This window comes from Strongylocentrotus purpuratus, unplaced genomic scaffold, assembly GCF_000002235.5.
Source record: "Strongylocentrotus purpuratus isolate Spur 01 unplaced genomic scaffold, Spur_5.0 spur5_scaffold_7, whole genome shotgun sequence".
In the NCBI taxonomy this organism is placed as follows: Eukaryota; Metazoa; Echinodermata; class Echinoidea; order Camarodonta; family Strongylocentrotidae; genus Strongylocentrotus; species Strongylocentrotus purpuratus.
In genome coordinates this window covers 39,554,465-39,574,391 of record NW_022145613.1, presented here as the reverse complement: position 1 = coordinate 39,574,391, position 19,927 = coordinate 39,554,465, and the positions used below count along the sequence as shown (strand labels likewise).

The window sequence follows — 19,927 nt, the reverse complement described above, 5'->3', positions numbered from 1 at the left end:
TTTTATTGAAGATGATTTCCAGCAAGTTTTTTTGAGTTTGTTTTTATTTTACTTGCTCAAACAATCAATCTACTGTAGGAAAAACAATCCAGAATGAATTATAGCCATGTTTTCTAGACATGCGATTCCCATACCAGAGCTCAAGATTAGCTTAAAGGAAGTGAATATAACGCATTTTCTTAATGAAATATCAATCATTATTTAATAGGAATCTAATTCTCAAAAGTATAAATTAAGAATGAATAGTAAAGTATTTATGTGGGAGGTATTTGATACAAAGTGTGTCTAATCTTTACCTTGTACTGGGCTGCATCCTGATGACCCATTAGGTTGAAAGCCTTCCTTACAAACACATATCTTGGCATTTGGTTTCAGTAGACATAGCTGATTGCATGAATTATTCGCACATCGATTGGTGATACCTGTCAAATTATAAAAATATGTACATAAATTAGCAAAGTACAAAAAGAATGCAACAAATAAGATCTAAACCAAACATATATCAGCACATTATAACAAGTACGCAGCAACTAAGATCAAAAATTTATCTTTTTTTTTAACACATCCACACAATGAAATATATTTAATTGTGATATGCACTACAGAATGGAATGTTAAAATTCTATTTTGTTAAAACCAACTTCTTTAGATGTATAATTTTCTATCTTAGCATTGAAAAGGGTTCTTTTAAAGTGGATTTATATTAAATAAATCTACTTCATTGATGATAAGATCACACTACTATGCAAAAACTTCAGAGTTATCATGGTCAATCAGAGGTGAATTGTACTTAACATAGAAAGTAAATACCTGTATCCTGTTTGAGATGGTGGACGAGTTTAACCATAGATGTCATAGGTCTAGGTTGAGTAAGATAAGTGAGGCTCTTTCTATCAGTACTCTGATTCCCAAACTTGTCCACTCTGAAGACACGGTAAGGATTCTTGGTAGAGCCGTAGATAAGATCCTCAAAGATGTCGATGGAGAAAGGAGAACCACCAGCTACAAGGAAGAATTAATCATAAAGTTTTGCTCAAAATGAAGAGCAAAAAAAGAGAGAAGCCTCAATTAAGAGCAAATTCCTACATAAAGGAAACATTCGAGGCAAAATCAAATTGCTGAGAAGATTTAGATTTAAAAGAGAGAGAGAGTTATATCATAACAGTCAGTACTCAGTAGCACACCAAATAAGAGTGTACTGGAACCATTGAGGAGCACTAATCTTACTCAGAAAATGAAATGCAAAGTTAAAAGGTTACTGGTTATGTATGGTCAGGTGTTGGGAGATGGTCCAGGCGTCTTCCTTTCCCCTTCTCCCTTTCCATTTTTGTTCACTACTTAATTGGGGGGATGAGGGAGTTGCTTGACAATTCCTAAAAATATTTTGTCACAGATTACAATAACACTAATCCTACATGTAAGTTCCAATTGTTAATGTCAATATTCTAATGCAAATAACACACAATATGTGCCCCTCTTGTCCCAATAAGTGCAAAAGCACATGCCTCTTCCCAACAGTGTTTTATTTCACTTTGTGTGCACCCTCATCCCCCTGCTGCTCTTTTTGCTTGTTATTTTCATAATCTCATTATGTATTTGACTCTCGCTATTGTATTGCTCCAAAGCTATGGCAAAACTTGCCATATATCTGTAGAGTATATTTAAACAGTAGCTGCACTAGATACAAATCACATTTTCTTATCATAAGTAGTACATGTAGTATATCTATATTGTATGTGTACTATATTTAATTCATCATGGTAAAGACCCCCAATCAGAACAAAAACGTCTGCTTTTCTGCGAGTCTGTAAAATTGTTAAAAACAGGTAAATTGAACACAATATCATTGATAAACAAAATATAGAATGGGTTTAAATTCCTTCAAACAAATATTGAAAAGAAAATAAATATAACATAAAAATAAATTACACTCATCAAACTGTCCAGAACATTATGAGACTTTCAATTTGTGCTCTTTTAAGAATGTCATTCAAATAACAATATTTGGAGGAAAAAAAATGAATGAAATTCAGTCAATGTATTACAAAGAAGACATTAACAAAATGCAACAACAACAACAAAAGTTTTTAAAAATAAAAAAAGAGAAACCATAAACATAGAAGCACTACTTACATTGAGGGAAAGTGACCACTGGAACTCTGTCCCCACCATCCATATTAGAACTCTCAATCAGCCTCACTTTGCTGTCAGCCCAATACAATCTGTCACTTACATAGTCAATAGCAATGCTTGTTGGTTGAGCTAGGTTATCTTCTACTATCCTTTCTACATGGGATCCATCCATGTGAGCTCTGTTAATACCAGGTCTCCTCCCCCAGTTGGTAAAGAAGATTAGACTGCACAAGAAAGAAGAAGGGAAAGTATTCCCAAATGCAAACTAGCCCATGCAAAACATAAACATGATCATTCAACCATACAATTTCATGATCCAATTCAGGCAAACATGGATTGACATGTATGCAATAGCAATTCATTTCAACTCCTTTTCCTCATCAAGATCTCTGCTCTCAATCACACACAAATGTATATCAACAGGTATGCAAAGTGTAGTAATACAGAATGTCTTCTACTGAATATTTTCACTCAATTATTATATATGCAAATTAGATGCCTATTTGATGAGTTTTAAAACATGACAAAACCCCCTGGAAGAAACAAAGTGCAGTGTTTTAGACCAAAGTATAATCAGTGCATATTTGATACACATGTGGGTGCACTTTTTCAAGTTTCATTCATTTTCAGTCTAACATTCGACAACGAAATGTCATATAACCTCCCTGATTTTCACAAACTTGGTCTCAAAATTTGCATTACACTTGATAAGAAAAATGTGATTAAGAGTCATGTTACAATCTGCAGTGATTGCATGGCAGTCTTGGAATTGGTACATGAAAGATAGAATGCCCCCCCCCCCCTCCCTCTCTCTCTGGCCCTCTCATGCTACTGAAAAAGTCCAAATACTTACCCTTTCTTGGGATGTACCACTATGGACTGAGGATGTCCTCTTGTATTTGATATCAATGTTCTTCTTAGAGATCCATTCAGATTGGATACTTCTACAGTATGTACTGAGCTATCAGTCCAGTAGATCATATCATTGATCCAATCTACTGCAACACCTTCTGGCTGGTCTAGCTCAAACAGCTAGACACAAAAACAAAACAAAACAAAATAATACTTTAAAGACAGAATATACTATAACATTTTCTTTCCTATGAGATGTAAAAGTGCGTACATGTATATCTTTTAAGGTATTTTTTAAAGCTATATTCACTTATTCACTTCAATTTATATGTTTCAAGTTGACAATTGCAACATGGTTTGTTTTTTAAATACTCTTCAAAACTATGGTTTGACTGTATAAAATACAAATACAGTTAGAAACAAGAAAATTTACGATAGTAAGGGCGGAAGTAATACCTCAAACATTGAATTCTCGTCTGCTTGTCTCTTCTTCCTTGCTGCACTATTAAGTGGTGCTTGATATAGACGATAGCCTGTTGAGTTGTGACCGGATAAGATGAAGACTTTCTTCTGACTGTAATGCATATCCATTGAAATGATTCTGGTTCCTAAGTCTACACTTGAATCAGTTTGGTAAGGTGATGATGCACCTGATGTATTCATGTGATGAAGAGTACCCTCTTCAGCTATGTACAACACAGGTGGACCTCCTGAAAAGTTAAACAATTAGTTGGGGAAAAGTCAAGAGATATATTACCTCTTTGAACACATGCACAGGTACATCAAAGAGCAACCCCACGTCATTATATCCGCACACAATCAGCAACGGTTCCAAAATTGACTATGACATCAGAGAGCAATCCCAGGTCATTGACTACTCGCTCCTACTAGAATTATGTATCTGCACACAATCAGCAACGCTTCCAAAATTGACTATTACAATTTCAAGTTAGGATTTATGGTACAAAAAGTGTCACTTGGAAGCATTCCATTAATATTCAAATGTACATTAGATTTTTCCTCATGATATTTAATTCACTACATATTTTTTTCATCAATTAATAACTTTGTATCACTACAGAATAAGCATATATCTTGTACATGGATCTGCTTTGAAGCAAATCAAAACAGAAATAAAGCAAATTTGTCTTAATACCATCTGGAAGTAAAAATCAAATTGAAATGAAGCGGCCTTTAAGGGACACTGTTAAGATTTCATTCAGCTTGATGCTTGAAAATGAACAGTTACACAACTTATGTAAGATACTGTACAGCTAGTTGTACAAATGTTACTTTGCATTAGATAGTTAGACGACTTCTTGTGTGGGATACCATATAGTTTGGTTGTACATACCTAGTGCTTCACAATAGATCTTTCCATTGATCCTGAGTGGTTTGTATCCTGCCACACATGAGCAGTCATAGGATCCATTCAGGTTCTCACAGGTCTGACTACAGATACCAAACTGACGGCATTCATTGACATCTGGAAAATACAGCAAATGAAGTAATTACACACAGATTTAGTTTCAAACCCAAAACAATTTAACATCTCTAAGACTTGGGATTAACACTTAAAAGGCCAGGCTATCTATCCTGATGGCCTCACATCACTGGAGGATTCCATACTCATCTCTTCTATAATCAGTAGTGCAATACAAAGAAAAACATAATAAAAATCATGGCACACATATACCAACGTATAACAAAAAGGGGAATGTTGTTTCACGTCTACAAACAAAAGAATTTTGTATCATGCTAGTTAATGTTTTGTATGTTCACTTTTGACAATTGCATATTGCAGATGTGTCTAAAGTTGGGGATGATCACACATTACCCATGACAGGTGCAATACTGCACCCAACCAACCAAAGCGCACCAGTGATCGACTTACCTCCACATGATACACCATCTGGTAGTAACTCATAGCCTGCATGACAGGTGCAGTAATGAACCCCACCAACCAAAGAGCACCGGTGAGCACATTGAATGTCCCCACTGTGACAAGAAGGATCTGTAAGATAGATCAAATGTAATTGAGGATTGTACATCCCAATCATAGGTACGGGCACTTTACATTGTATGTCATGCTGTCAGCAGTCACAGTATAAAACTGTAATTCATATAAATGTAAATATACACTGTAGCAAGACAAAGCAAAGTACACGTAGTTGTTCTGAACAAAAAAAATACGACAAAATATTATACCAAAGCAATAATCTGTCTCTCACTTAAGACAAATATAAGGTAAACAAATAAGTACATTCCCTTGAATATGATGTAAGAAAGAATATACTTACTTTTAGTGCAATCTAGCTCATCTGAGCGATCCTGGCAGTTATCTACTCCATTACACAGCAAGTTGACATCGATACAACGGTGATTCTTACATTTGAATTGATTAGCAGTACATAATGGAGGCTCAGTTGGTGTACCTGTATTCAAAAGACAATAATCATATCCACATTCAAAGAAAAAGGTTTTTATGAATCAGTTGCTTTTTTTAAATTATATGATTCATTTACTTTCATCATGATATACATGTACTGATATGGATCATTTACTTTCATCATGATATACATGTACTGATATGGATCATTTACTTTCATCATGATATACATGTACTGATATGGATCATTTACTTTCATCATGATATACATGTACTGATATGGATCATTTACTTTCATCATGATATACATGTACTGATATGTATCATTTACTTTCATCATGATATACATGTACTGATATGTATCTACATCACAAGTAAAGTCAAATAAAAAGTCTCTCTATTAGGCCCCCCCCCCCCCCCCCCTAAAAAAAAAGATGTTGTATTGCCCTTTGCGACCGACCCAAAAACTTGAAATATACAGTCGACAGTTCAATTTTTTTTTTTTTTTCCCCCAGTTTTGTTAAGAAAAAAAATATTGAAGCATTCAAAAATGAGAAATATCAGCCGAAAGAGGGAGAACAAAAGAGGAAAAAAAAATTCTGACCGACCGACCCATGTTTTTGGACCTAAAGGGCAATACAACATCTTTTTTTGTAGGCCTTATGAGAATCCCTGGCAAATTCTTACAACAGACATAAATTTATACTCTAATCTCCCAGTGCATAAATCAGACATCAAGCAATTAATTACATCTTTTCAAGAATTATTTCTTACGAGGAAGGTAATCACTACTGTTTTTTTATCAAACAGTTTTCAAAAGGCCAAATCATAAGGAGATTATTCAACATGTGTATCATGTAAACAGGAGGCGATTTGGCTCAGTCATTCCGGCATCTGCCTATCGTATCACAGATTGTGAGTTTGAATCCAACCCGGGCCTGGGTTGAGTGTTAAGCTGCCCCTCCTGTTTTATAGAGGCAGGTTAGGATAAAGTGGAAAACACACCATTCCTAGGATATAATGTTAAATGGAGGCCCCGCGTAGAGTATATCTATATACTTGGAACTGTTAATGGTAAAATGCTAATTCCAAAAATATGATTCTTACAGAATGACTCATCACTGTTGTCCCCACAAGTGTTGATGCCATCGCATACAAAGCGATGATTAACACAGATATGGTTAGAACATCTGAACTTGGTAACAGGACAGGCTAGGCGAGCTGCAAAAATATAAAATAAAAACACAACAACAATGATAATATCACAAATGAAAGGATGATTGGACTTCATGTATTTCATTATGCCTATGACACTGACAGGTTCTAAATAGCAAACACAAATTACATGTATCAAAATATTAATCAAAATTATATATCCTAGATATTTATAGCAAACAAACAGGGACAAATAAACGCATCTCCTACAATGATTCTTCCAGTATACCTATGTGTAGTGAGAATAAAATCTATTCCAATTATCTTTTATTTAATAATTGATATATTTCTCAGGATGAATCCATCTTGTCTACATGCTTCATCTGACTAGCCTTGAGCAAACCTTCAGATCATCATGTACATCATGTACATGTGTTTCAGGTTTTCAGGTTTGAAATACATTTGCAAACTGGTCAATGAATACAAAAAATGTAAGATACATGTACAGTGTATGTGAATTCATGCAAAGATATCATAAATTGTGATGCTGATGTTTGATAGAATGAATGTGCCACTTCAGCTTATACAAGCAATGATGGAAATTTATATTCATCTCTCTATTACCATGGTTACCATGGTTATCAACATGTTTAATATTTTTGCGACCCTGGTCTCTTACCACAAAGCTCTGGATCTTCATCTGAGCTGTCTCCGCAATCATCTTCACCATCACATCTCCACATTAATGGCTTACATTTGTTGTTATCACAATGAAACTCATCCTCATGACATGAAACATTCTCACCTAATAGACAAGAGATATTAATAACACATTCAGAATTCCTTAACCAAAATGCATTTGCAGGAATATATAATGCTAGCCATCTTCTATTATAGATAACCTTTCGATTCAGTACTGTCGACACATTAAAATGTATTCAAATACATATACAGGACAGAGCTTGGAATTCGGCTTAATGTTTCAAACAAAATATTCCTGTCTTCATGTCAAGAAAAGGGAAATTTGGACATTAAGATTGTCAAATATTCTGATGATCCACAATATTTTCCTTTGCGATTATACCCTTCACACATACCTAGATGGTCTACATTGTACATGTTATTGCATGCACATGACATTTCATCCCACAAAGCCATATCATTGACTGAAATTGTATGCCAGTAAGATAAAAGCATATTTTGCAATACTTATATTAGAAAGTATCCTATTTACTGATAATACATGTGACACTCAATAATTCTTTTAAGTGCATATGTATGTAATTATGTACCAACCATTATAGCATGGTACTTGCACATGGACATGTACAGGTAGCATATGGCTAACAAAAATGCGGAATTGTACACATCCTTGCTTCAATGCCGGAGGCAAGAGATCACAAATACCCTTGACTTTATATAACAAATTATAAGAATTTCTGTCGTGTATTTTTTTCAACCTCACCCTGCAGCTTCAGTGAAATATAATATAACTCAGAAAATTCACAACTACTTGGATCTCAAAATAAGTTATTATAAACTGTGAATGAATATAATATTGAGTAGAAATAATTGAGTACTTACAGTCCTCTTCATCTGATTGGTCATTGCAATCAGGATCCCCATCACAGTTCCAGCGAATCCAGATACAACGACCATCTTTACACTGAAACTCATTCTTAGCACAGTCTGGTTCTGTCAAGAAAGTTAGCAATTCTTTTATTGTACACTGTATATGGCGTTGTCTTTTAAGGTATCCTAAATTCCATGTTTTATCAATATCTGAAAATCTCTGCATATAAATCTGAAGTAATGTCATTTTTGTATTGGCTCTTATTTGGGAGGAATTAAGCAGGGATTCCTTGGTTTAAGTATAATTATACAAAATAAACATGTCTTGTGTGTTATCATTGCACCAATTGAGTTACTGCATTTTCTCTACTTGTATTACAATGTACATAACCAAGTTCATATACATTAATGTATGCATTTATTTACATATATTTTCTTTGCTAAAATTTGATAAAGTGAATTACTCTAGATTCAATATGCATATTTAGGGCATTTTTAAGTTACTATTAGGTCTTTAGCTATAGTAGGTCTTGTGGTTGACCAAAACATCTGCAAACCAATTTGGCAATATAATGAGTTTTCAAACTCTAAATGTAATCCACATTATAGAGAATACCAATCCTTTGAGAAACTACAAGTATACTTCATGATTAAATACACAATGTTTACTTCCACTATCAAGGGCAATATTAAATACAACACACTGATCTACATAAATTAATGAGAAGTGATTATATTGTGTATCAAAAGGCCTTGAAGGCTAGTAGATTATGTTGTACTTACTACAAAGGCTCTCTTGTTCATCAGATCCATCTCCACAGTCTGGTTTACCATCACATGTCAAATTCTTTGTAATACATATACCATCCTCACAACGGAATGATGCTTCTTGATCACAAGATGAGTCTAAGACAAAACAACATTTAAATAGTATCAACATGTAAACAGGTGGTCTTTCTATACAGGCATCTTTGAGAAATGAACGAAATTTATTATTTGAATCACAACATTGGTGTGAATGGAAACTATTATATGAATCACAACATTGGTGTGAATGGAAACTATTATTTGAATCACAACATTGGCGTGAATGGCAACTATTATATGAATCACAACATTGGTGTGAATGGCAACTATTATGTGAATCACAACATTGGCGTGAAAGGAAATTATTATTTGAATCACAACATTGGCGTGAACGAAATTTATTATATGAATCACAACATTGGTGTGAATTAGTGCTGTAGCCGAACTGCCGAACCGAACGGAAGTTCGCCGAACATGGCACTTCCGAACCGAACCGAACCGAACCGAACGCAAAAGGCCGGGTTCGGATGTTCTGCAGAAAAATGTAAACCATTTTGCAAGCTAATAAACTTGTCATTTTGTACCTAATTTTCATGTCATGATTGCTCATTTTATATTTACTTTTTTCCCATTTTCCACCTTTGTGATTTATGCCTATCCAGTGGTGGGCGCAACTTCACTGGCGCCATTTAAATCCCAAATCCTAATCACGCTACGTCGCGATCGCAAGCCATATACAAGAATACATGTGCGTGATCAAAACAAGTTCAGCTCAAACCCATTCAAAAAAATAAATAATTGTAACCATATCGGACAAATTTTACAATATAAATAATGAAATAAATATATGTTATAGTATGGTATTTATTTATTTAGGGAAAATAGGGCTTTTATATTTTTCCTATTGAAAATAAAAACTTATAAAAAAACAGTTATTGACGAGCCTGAGTCTCTATTATTCAAGATGGCAGCTTTCATGACTCTAACATTAGACAAGAACCGTCTCGGAAAATCTTTAAAAAATATCATTTATTGACAAATTGAAAACATGATTCTTTTAAAACTGAAAATAAAACATGATTCAAGACGGAAATACGAATGTCAGTAGTATTTTTCTTCACAAATAATTACGTTTAGAGCAGTTTTTTAATGTGAAATTCGTGCTAGTCGGAAGCAGTGTGCAGAAGTCCTCCGTGCTGGTCGGCCCCGGCAGGGCGGCCAGCCCGCCCAGTGCCGACCGCCGTGGCTATAACGCTGCTTGCTATTATTCTACCAAACCCCGAACCGAACCAAGTTCGGGTGAAAAATTGCCGAACTCTGCCGAACCGAACCGAACACGAACATAGCGTCTGACTTACAGCACTAGTGTGAATGGCAACTATTATATGAATCACAACATTGGTGTGGATGGCAACTATTATATGAATCACAACATTGGTGTGAATGGAAACTATTATATGAATCACAACATTGGTGTGAATGGAAACTATTATATGAATCACAACATTGGTGTGAATGGAAACTATTATATGAATCACAACATTGGTGTGGATGGCAACTATTATTTGAATCACAACATTGGTGTGAATAGAAGCTATTACATGAATCACAACATTGGTGTGGATGGCAACTATTATATGAATCACAACATTGGTGTGGATGGCAACTATTATTTGAATCACAACATTGGTGTGAATGGAAACTATTATATGAATCACAACATTGGTGTGAATGGAAACTATTATATGAATCACAACATTGGTGTGAATGGAAACTATTATATGAATCACAACATTGGTGTGAATGGAAACTATTATTTGAATCAAAACATTGGTGTGAATGGAAACTATTATATGAATCACAACATTGGCGTGAATGGCAACTATTATATGAATCCCAACATTGGCGTGAATGGAAACTATTATATGAATCACAACATTGGTGTGAATGGCAACTATTATTTGAATCACAACATTGGTGTGAATGGAAACTATTATATGAATCACAACATTGGCGTGAATGGCAACTATTATATGAATCACGTTGGTGTAAATGGCAACTATTATTTGAATCACAACATTGGTGTGAATGGAAACTATTATTTGAATCACAACATTGGTGTGAATGGAAACTATTATATGAATCACAACATTGGTGTGAATGTAAACATTTATATTCCAAGAATGTAACATTTTTATTATTTGATAATCTTTAGGCTCGAGCTCAAGTTGACTTACTGCAGCCATCTTCATCTGAGTTATCTCCACAATCATCATCTCCATCACATCTCCATAGACTGGGGATACAGTTGTAATTCTTACATCTGAACAAGTCACCCGGGCAGGAACGATTGGCTAATACATATACAAAATGAAACAACTGTATAGTTATACCGGAAATATTGATACATGAAACTATCATCAAAATAACAAGAAAACCTCAAAGATACAATAATACTAATCCCATTGTTCAACTGCTTTAAAACAAAAAAAAAGATATTAAAAAAACCTGTCCACAAAAGCTTTTTAAGAATAAATGGAAAGGAACTAATTATGTGTGTAATACATGTGTATCAGAAAAATGGTGCATTGTCTGGTTTTGGAATTATCAAAATGATGGCAAATTGATTCCATTTTTGCTAAACATCACTTACGTTGCAAAACCCAACAAATTGAGCTGGATACATGGAACCACACAGGCACTTTGCATCCAAAAAAGCTTGAAACTATTTCACCATTACTAGCCATATGTGGAATATCAGGTCATTTCATGAGCATTTTTCGTGCAACATTACTACTATGGTATTCTTCAAAATAAGAATAAACAGAATTAAGAAAGTTCATACAAAAATTTCATCTATTCCAGAACGCAAAAGTAACTTTAATCAAAATTTTATTTAGCATAGCTGCATGTAGAAAAACCTGATACAGCAAACATGCCCATTGTACATGTATACAAACTGGGAAAGACAACAGCTTTAAAAAAAGCATGCATTTCATTTTATTTAACAATACCAAAATATAATCAATGATTGTCAAACTAAGTCTGTTTTGTACCTGTACATAATAATAATAATAATAATAATAATAAATTATATTTCTATAGCGCATTATACAAGGTATGTCTCTATGCGCTTTACATTGTATTACAAGCTTAATTAATTACATGCATCTACTATTGAACTATCCTCAAACAAAAATTCTGACAAGATCTTAACTAAAATAGTACAACAGTAACTAGATAGATAAACATTATAATTCATTCTTAAATAATGATACAACAATTATGGTTCAAGATTTTATTCATATATTACAAGTTGTAGACATTCATATATACATGTATGTCATACCCTCTCGTCTGAAATAACCTTTCATCATGAAAAATATAACTTACAACAATCTTGAGGTTTTTCATCTGAACCATCTGCACAGTCTCTCTCTCCATCACACTGCCATCTCTGAGGTATACATCGACCGTTGCCATGACAGGCAAACTCATTCACAGGGCAGGAAAGATTTCCTACGGTAGAGAAAATATGAAGAGCATTAAATGGCCATATCTAAACTGCAAGCAGAGGTATTATCCCTTGTGCACTACACCCACTTACAAGATCCATCCTAGTTGCTGATCTACATGTACAGTATAAGGAAATACTCCACATTCATTACGCATTAAGTAAATAACAAACAGGGAATTAAGAATTCAATTCAAAAATCATTGTGATTTACTGGATAAATCGCAACTATTCTTAAAGGCATATATTTGCAAGATGCTCTTATCAAAAGCCACTCCCATGAATTGAGAATGGCTTATAAGTCAAATCCTATCCTAACATGCAAATAGTGGCATCCATGACTAAGGCCAATACATTTCATATTACATTGTAATGAATAGTATAGGTCAAGAAACTCACGGCAAGTTCCCATCTCATCAGATTGATCCTCACAATCATCTTCTCCATCACATCTCCATACGTCAGGTATACAACGACCCGTTGAGTTACATTGAAACTGATCATCACGACACTGGACTTGGCCTACGTAGAAAGATAAATCAGTTAAAATCAACGTCATTTATGATAAAGCCTTTAAAAAAAAATGTTGAATTGTCCTTAGCGACCCAGCCCAAAATCTAGAAATCTACGGTCGGCTTTTTAAAAAAGTTTTTTTTTAAACTGTCTTTTAGAAGAAAAAATGTTTTAAAGCATTCAAGACTGAAAAATATCAGCCCAAAGATGGGAGATTTAGAAAAAAAGGGGCAATATAACATCTTTTTTTAGGCATTAAGGGACTCCATTAAATGAAAGTTTATACTACTGTATGTATCATTAATTTATTACAAATCATTAGATGTAAAATAAATGAAATAATAATTTTCAACAGACAGGATTCTTTTCACTTATGGCCATTAAAAACAAATTAGGTAATAAAATCAGTACAACATAATTTCCCTGTGATTTGGAACTCCATCCCCAAAGATGTTCCTGATTGCAAGTCAGTTAATTCCTTCAAAAAAAAGTTGAAGCAGTTTTTTTATCTCAAATATGTATAGTTACTGATCTTATGTTTATATTTAGGTTATATGTTTTTTGTTTTTTGTTTCTTTTTTATTAATGTTTTGTTTTTTATCTTTGTTTTTGGTTATCTTTGCTTTACATTATGCTATGAATGCTTTGGGAACTATGCTTGTACACTACAAGGCCTAAGGGCTTTATTTATGTAGTTTCCCCATTTCATTTCTAAATTTGTTCATGAATAATTTTGTATCTTTGTATCAATGTAGTCTTTAATCGAGAATGAAATAAATACGAATTCAATTCAATTCAATTCAATAATCTGCTCAGTAAAGATGTTAAGAGAGTCGCAGTAATTCACTCTAGATTTGCTTGGTGCAGCCACTCATTTTGTAATCACTTCTAAGTACATAAACCATTTACTCATATGTTGCTACTCTCACACTTGATTTGATTCTGTAAGAACTTACCACATGTCTCTTCATCTTCTCCTTGCGCACAATGTTTGATACCATCACACTGAAAGGATTTTGGGATGCATATGTTGCTACTCTCACACTTGATTTGATTCTGTAGACATGAGTGGTTCACTGAGAACACAAAGATAGATAAACATATTTAATTTCAGTAGACACATGCATACCTGCCAACATTTGAAAAAGAAAAGTCTCACCCTAAGAGAGGGGCTTGACACAACGGCTAATGTGCTTACCAATTTACATTTGGGGTTTAAGTCCACAGATTCGGAGAAGAAAACAAATTGTTACCTTTGAAAATATAGAATGCCAAGAAGGTAAATCTGATAAATATGAAGTCTAGACTACTTTTAATTAGGCCTATATTTCCTAAAGAAATATTACTTATAAGTATAAACTGCTTAAATCATTTAAATGCGCAAATAAATGATAAACTAAACCTTATACAGTATATCAATATTTCATTAATCAAATTTTTAGACTTCAAACATAGTTCAAACTTAAAACTATTAGAAGAATTTCCTTTAAATAATCGATTTAGGAACACTCTCCAACACATGAAAACAAATACAATTCTGAATTAAAGTTCCATGTAAAGTAATTTACAAGTGACAACACTAAAATTATCTGGGAGGGCAGAAGCAATTTTCCTAGTTAAAGGAATATCACATGTACACCATCACCTTTGATAGGTAGAGTTTGCATTCAGTATTTTCCTTGGGCTTATATATAGTCACAAAATCTATAGAAGAATAAAAGGTTTCCAAAGAATATGAAATACACCCCAGCCTCCAATTGTAGACAGCAATAATGCAAACTTACAGCAGTGGAATTCATCTGATCCATCTCTACAGTCTTCCTCACCATCACAGATGAATGCAGGATTAATGCATTCAGCATCACTTTCTGATGTGTTCTCACACTGGAATTGACCAGGTATGCAGTAAAATGGACCTATGTATTAAACAAGAAAACAACAAGGTGAACTTATTGGGCATTACAAAAATAACATGCAATAATAAAATTAACCTAGTTACTAACATGGAGATAAAATGATAGACATACATAATGACAATGCGAGAATGAGGCTAGATTCTATACTTGCATTAGGCTGCTCTTACATAATATGTAAGATGATATATTATCACATACATCATGTATATGTGTGCATAAGTGTACATCCAGATACAACTCAACTCACATTTGTATTTATTCTATCCGAATGCACATGTAAATAATAGAAAAATACTGAAAGCTTACAGATTTGATAAACTCACAGCAGTCTTTACATATAAATTCTTCTGACTAATAAGATAAACTTACAGCAGTCTTTACATATAAACTCTTCTGACTAACAAGATAAACTTACGGCAGTCTTTACATATAAACTGTTCTGACAAACAAGATAATCTCACATCAGTCTTTACATATAAACTCTTCTGACTAACAAGATAAACTTACGGCAGTCTTTACATATAAACTGTTCTGACTAACAAGATAATCTCACATCAGTCTTTACATATAAACTCTTCTGACTAACAGGATAAACTTACGGCAGGTACTAGGTTCATCTGATCTATCACCACAATCATCCTCTTGATCACAATGCCACCATGATGGAATACACTTATCATTCCTACAGACAAACTGGCTTCCTGTGCAGTTTGACACACAAGTCATTCCATCAGAAGCAACATAGAAGTTGTTTGGGCATGCACAAGTCCTCCCTCCATCTTGGTTTAGTAGGCAAAGGTTTGAACAGCCGCCATTGTTCTTACCACATGGATTGTTCTCAACTGAAAGAAAATTCAAGCAGACAATAATAACTCACATAATAGTATATGATTTGAAAGGTTGAACAACTTAATGATTGACAGAATGAATATTTTGGTAAGATACGACTGTGTCTGCAATATGCCTCTGTCTAAATTCAGTTAAGATCATGGCTTGAATTATTCTAGGAATATCACGATGGGAACAAGAACGAACATTTTGATTAATCTTTACGACCTTGGACCTTGGACCTTGGACCTTGGACCTGACAATCCAATATCTGACCACCTGTCCCTCTACAGTGATGCATATTAGCTACAGGTTTTACATTCACAGCTGAAATAGCTTTAAATATCCAGGTAAAGTTAAACATCTTACTTTATGAAAAATGACTTGCTGATCTTTGACCTTCCATAACCCAAATCTAATTAATTTGTTTCACTATGGTGATGCATATTAATATCAAGTTTGAAGTTCATGGCTGAAATCATACTTGAGACATTGCGATATCAGGGCTTAAACATTGATATTTCTTGGAAATTGACCTTTATGACCTTTCACACTTCACCTATCAACCACAAATCTACTCAAGTCGTCTTCCTACGGTGAGATATACTATCACCAAGTTTGAATTTAATCCCTCTAGTTGTTCTTGAGATATCCTGATAATGCGAAAGCAGGATGAAAGGACGGACACCCCCAAAGACAATGCCTCCGGAACCACCTTCATTGAGCGAAGGCATAAAAAGAAAACAACTCAGATTTGTGTAGACATTGGTATTAGATGTATGATATCTATTTTTGTACTTACTTCTAGGCTGCCTTAGAGGATGAAGAACTTGTATATCCATTGGTCTATGTACTACTAGGACCAGGTCTAATTGATCTTGACCAGTGAACTTGTGAGCCCTCTTGACCCTACGTTGGTCCCAATCTGTCCAGTAGATATAATCTCCAAACATACTCATGGCAAAGATATGAGGTACATCTGACCCAACCACAGTGTGCCTATAGGAAAGAGTAGAGAAGTTAGCTTGGTACTCCATTACACAATCATGATATCAAGCTTCCAAACATTGTATGCAAACTTTTCACTGGTCAGATACATGTACATCTATACACATCTGTAAACAGAGAGAACAGCACTGTGATACTTTTTACAAGAACAAATATATTCCATACAAGAATTAGACAGAAAGATGACTCTATATATACATATAGACACAATACAACAAGGACAAAAAGAATGCTATGAATCTGACCTATTTGTTCCATTCCAAGACACGGACTCAATTCTATCCTCGCGTGCATCTCCCCAATAAACTCTGTCTGTAGTGTAATCAACTGTTAGAGCATTGGGCCACTGAATCTTCTCTGTCACCAATCTTGTGAAGTAACGTCCATCCAGACCTAAAAATGATTTGTGAAATAACATCACCTTACAAACATGTAGTTTGTGTGTCTTTCCTTTAGTGCTATTAATGTTGTACATAGATATATCAATTGCAATAACATACAGCTTTAGCAGCAACCAAATTAATGCAATGACATGAATCATGAATAAAGAAAAAAATTAATCTATACTTGTATGTAATGTTTTGCAAGTCCTCTTGATTTAGGCTATCATAATAGTTATAATAATAATGTTAATCATACACTGTTACTGCTCATTTTCTATAAAGTTATCATGAACTTGCTAAAGGGGTCATTAGTGCATAACAGAATTAGTAAAACTTGGACAATGATACTGATCATATCCAAGTAAACAAAATGCATCAATAAATTTGCCTAACTCACTTGCTCGTCCAATGTACGGTGCATCACCCCAGTCAGTCCAGAACATAACCCTGGTAAAATAAGACATTAATTGTATCATCATCATCAATAGTGATCTGTCAGTTTATGATAGGTTCAGTGACCCAATTTTTTATATCAAGTGTCTCTCCAAGTTCCTTGGTCTTGAGCCATCCGTTTCAGCGTTTCATACCCTGTTGCTCCATATATACATGTACATGTATAATCACAATCATATCAACCCAAACATCATCACAACTTGGACATACTCTACATCTTTCCCAAAAAGGACAAATAAAATGGTAATATTAAGAGAAACAGAACAATGTATCTTTCAAAACACATTAAAACTTCAAAATTGACTTATACCAAGATGAATCTCAAGGAAATGCAATCACATTGTAAAATCCTAGACATACAGTATGCGAACATGATTCTTATATATGAACCATTGAACATGATTCTTATATATGAACCATTAGATACATCAATTAATAAACATGTACATGTACAACATCAACTTAAATTGCATAATCATAGTTTGGGGGATTACCTTAACTTTGTTAAATATTAAACAAGATGAATGTACAGAATACTAACCCTCTGGTAATATCCAAAGCAATAGCTCTCGGTTCATCCAGATTCTCTTTGATAATAGTCTTGCGATAGCTACCGTTGAGTCTTGATACTTCAATGACATTCAGACCCTTATCACACCAGTAGAGATTCCTTCCTGCCCAATCTACTGCTATACCATCAGGATTCAGGACCCCAAGATCATGTAACACCTAGCAGAGAAGCAGAGAAGAAACAAACATCAAGTCTTATCCATCCATTATGCATTTTACAAAATCCTATCAAACACATTATAATGAATCAGAACAAACTGGATTAAGAGCAATTCAGAAAACTTCATCAAATAAAAGTTTGAACTACAACAGCAATAACAAAAAGGGAAACGACAAGAACGACGATATAATACATTTAGGTATACCACATTGTCTGTGATTTTAAATGGTGAGGATAGAAGCTTACCTCAGTAGTGCCATGAGTGATATTAGCACGACTAATCTTGCTATTCTGTAGAGTGACATCGGACCAGTAGATCATACGTTCCTCCCAGTCATAGTCTAGTGCTACTGCATTGGTTACATTCACTTGAAGGGTGGTGTAATTGGAGCCATCAACACCCACTGTACGCAGCTGATAGCGGTTTGAGAACAGCAGGTAGGGTTTAGGTTCTGTGAAACAAAACACACAGCTCTCAACATTACAAGTGCTCATACAACACTTTGCTTTTTGTTATACAAAAATCACTGATGTTTTCTAATTATTTACAATGATCCTTACAAACTATTCAAAACAGAATATAATGCGAAGGAGGTTCCAGCATGCATGCACCTCTATTGAACATCCAAAATGATGTATAGGATAGGATCAATTGCTAAAATAATGACTGCATGACTTGAATCTATAACCCCTCAATATACACAGCTCATAGCATACTTTACAACTATCTCATTCCATACATGATAGTCAACTGCACTGAAATTGGATTGAATTGTACAGAATGTAGCCCAGCAAAGACAAATATCTTACGGTCTGCTTCTAAAGCACAAGTGACTTGGTCATCTAGAAGTTTGAAGCCTTCAACACAGTAACACCAGAAATGAGCATTCAGATCCACACATCTCTGAGAGCATGGGTAGTCTATATCACATCCTGTCAAGTTAAACACAAATATAATAATATCATCTTACTTCAATGGTTCTCATATTATCATGGTAAATAGCCGAATCAGATAACCAAATATATGATGCACTGGCAGATAATTGAAAACTTGTGCCTTCTTAAGAAAACATAAAAATATCTGAATGAGAACATGGAAATATTTGAATGAAAAGATACAAATATTTGACAGAGAAAGTATAAATATTTGAAATAGTGAAAGGGGTGTCAATGTACAAGAGTGGGGCAAAGCTTGACATCCTTAATATAAAAGAAATGAATAAAAACTATAACTTACGGCAATCTACTTCATCAGAGTTGTCACCGCACTCATCACTAGTATTACATCTTGCTGACTGAGGGATACACTTTCCATTATCACATTGGAATAAGTGATGCTTGGTGCAGTTATTCAGAGGGGATGGTGACACTAGGCAAGTGAACACACACACCAAGAATCAATTAGTAAAGCAGTATATTTTCAAAAATGAAAAGTTAACATGATTGAAGTGAACAATAATGTACTTACATGCTTATCAGATTGAGTTGATTAGTACATTTGGATCAAGAGTTATGAATAACAATCTCTCCGTCTTTTATACAGTGATACATACCATGGCCTTATTGGCAGATGGTTTTCATGTACAAATCTCTTTAATACAGGTTTCATTGAGAATATTCTATTCTTCAGTAACAAAAGTCGTGGTCTCTATAGACAAGTAGTCTTTTTTCTAA

At 34.3% G+C, this 19,927-nt stretch overlaps 1 protein-coding gene across 1 annotated transcript in view; it reads right to left on the bottom strand.

Annotated features, from left to right (window-relative positions):
- LOC582052 (low-density lipoprotein receptor-related protein 1) overlaps positions 1-19,927 on the bottom strand; it is a 131,025-nt gene that overhangs the window by 15,858 nt on the left and 95,240 nt on the right. The window contains exons 59-83 of the mRNA XM_030974056.1: positions 19,491-19,622; positions 19,064-19,186; positions 18,500-18,705; positions 18,065-18,252; positions 17,468-17,517; positions 16,933-17,080; positions 16,482-16,678; positions 15,451-15,693; positions 14,720-14,851; positions 13,892-14,011; positions 12,822-12,944; positions 12,302-12,427; positions 11,146-11,262; positions 8,885-9,007; positions 8,114-8,224; positions 7,209-7,334; positions 6,482-6,595; positions 5,286-5,420; positions 4,880-4,999; positions 4,340-4,471; positions 3,442-3,695; positions 2,987-3,165; positions 2,134-2,357; positions 811-1,002; positions 297-422 (exon numbers count right to left, since the gene is read on the bottom strand). Of these exons, the coding sequence (XP_030829916.1) occupies positions 297-422; positions 811-1,002; positions 2,134-2,357; positions 2,987-3,165; positions 3,442-3,695; positions 4,340-4,471; positions 4,880-4,999; positions 5,286-5,420; positions 6,482-6,595; positions 7,209-7,334; positions 8,114-8,224; positions 8,885-9,007; positions 11,146-11,262; positions 12,302-12,427; positions 12,822-12,944; positions 13,892-14,011; positions 14,720-14,851; positions 15,451-15,693; positions 16,482-16,678; positions 16,933-17,080; positions 17,468-17,517; positions 18,065-18,252; positions 18,500-18,705; positions 19,064-19,186; positions 19,491-19,622 (3,741 nt within the window). The remainder of the gene's footprint in view (positions 1-296; positions 423-810; positions 1,003-2,133; positions 2,358-2,986; positions 3,166-3,441; positions 3,696-4,339; positions 4,472-4,879; positions 5,000-5,285; positions 5,421-6,481; positions 6,596-7,208; positions 7,335-8,113; positions 8,225-8,884; positions 9,008-11,145; positions 11,263-12,301; positions 12,428-12,821; positions 12,945-13,891; positions 14,012-14,719; positions 14,852-15,450; positions 15,694-16,481; positions 16,679-16,932; positions 17,081-17,467; positions 17,518-18,064; positions 18,253-18,499; positions 18,706-19,063; positions 19,187-19,490; positions 19,623-19,927) is intronic.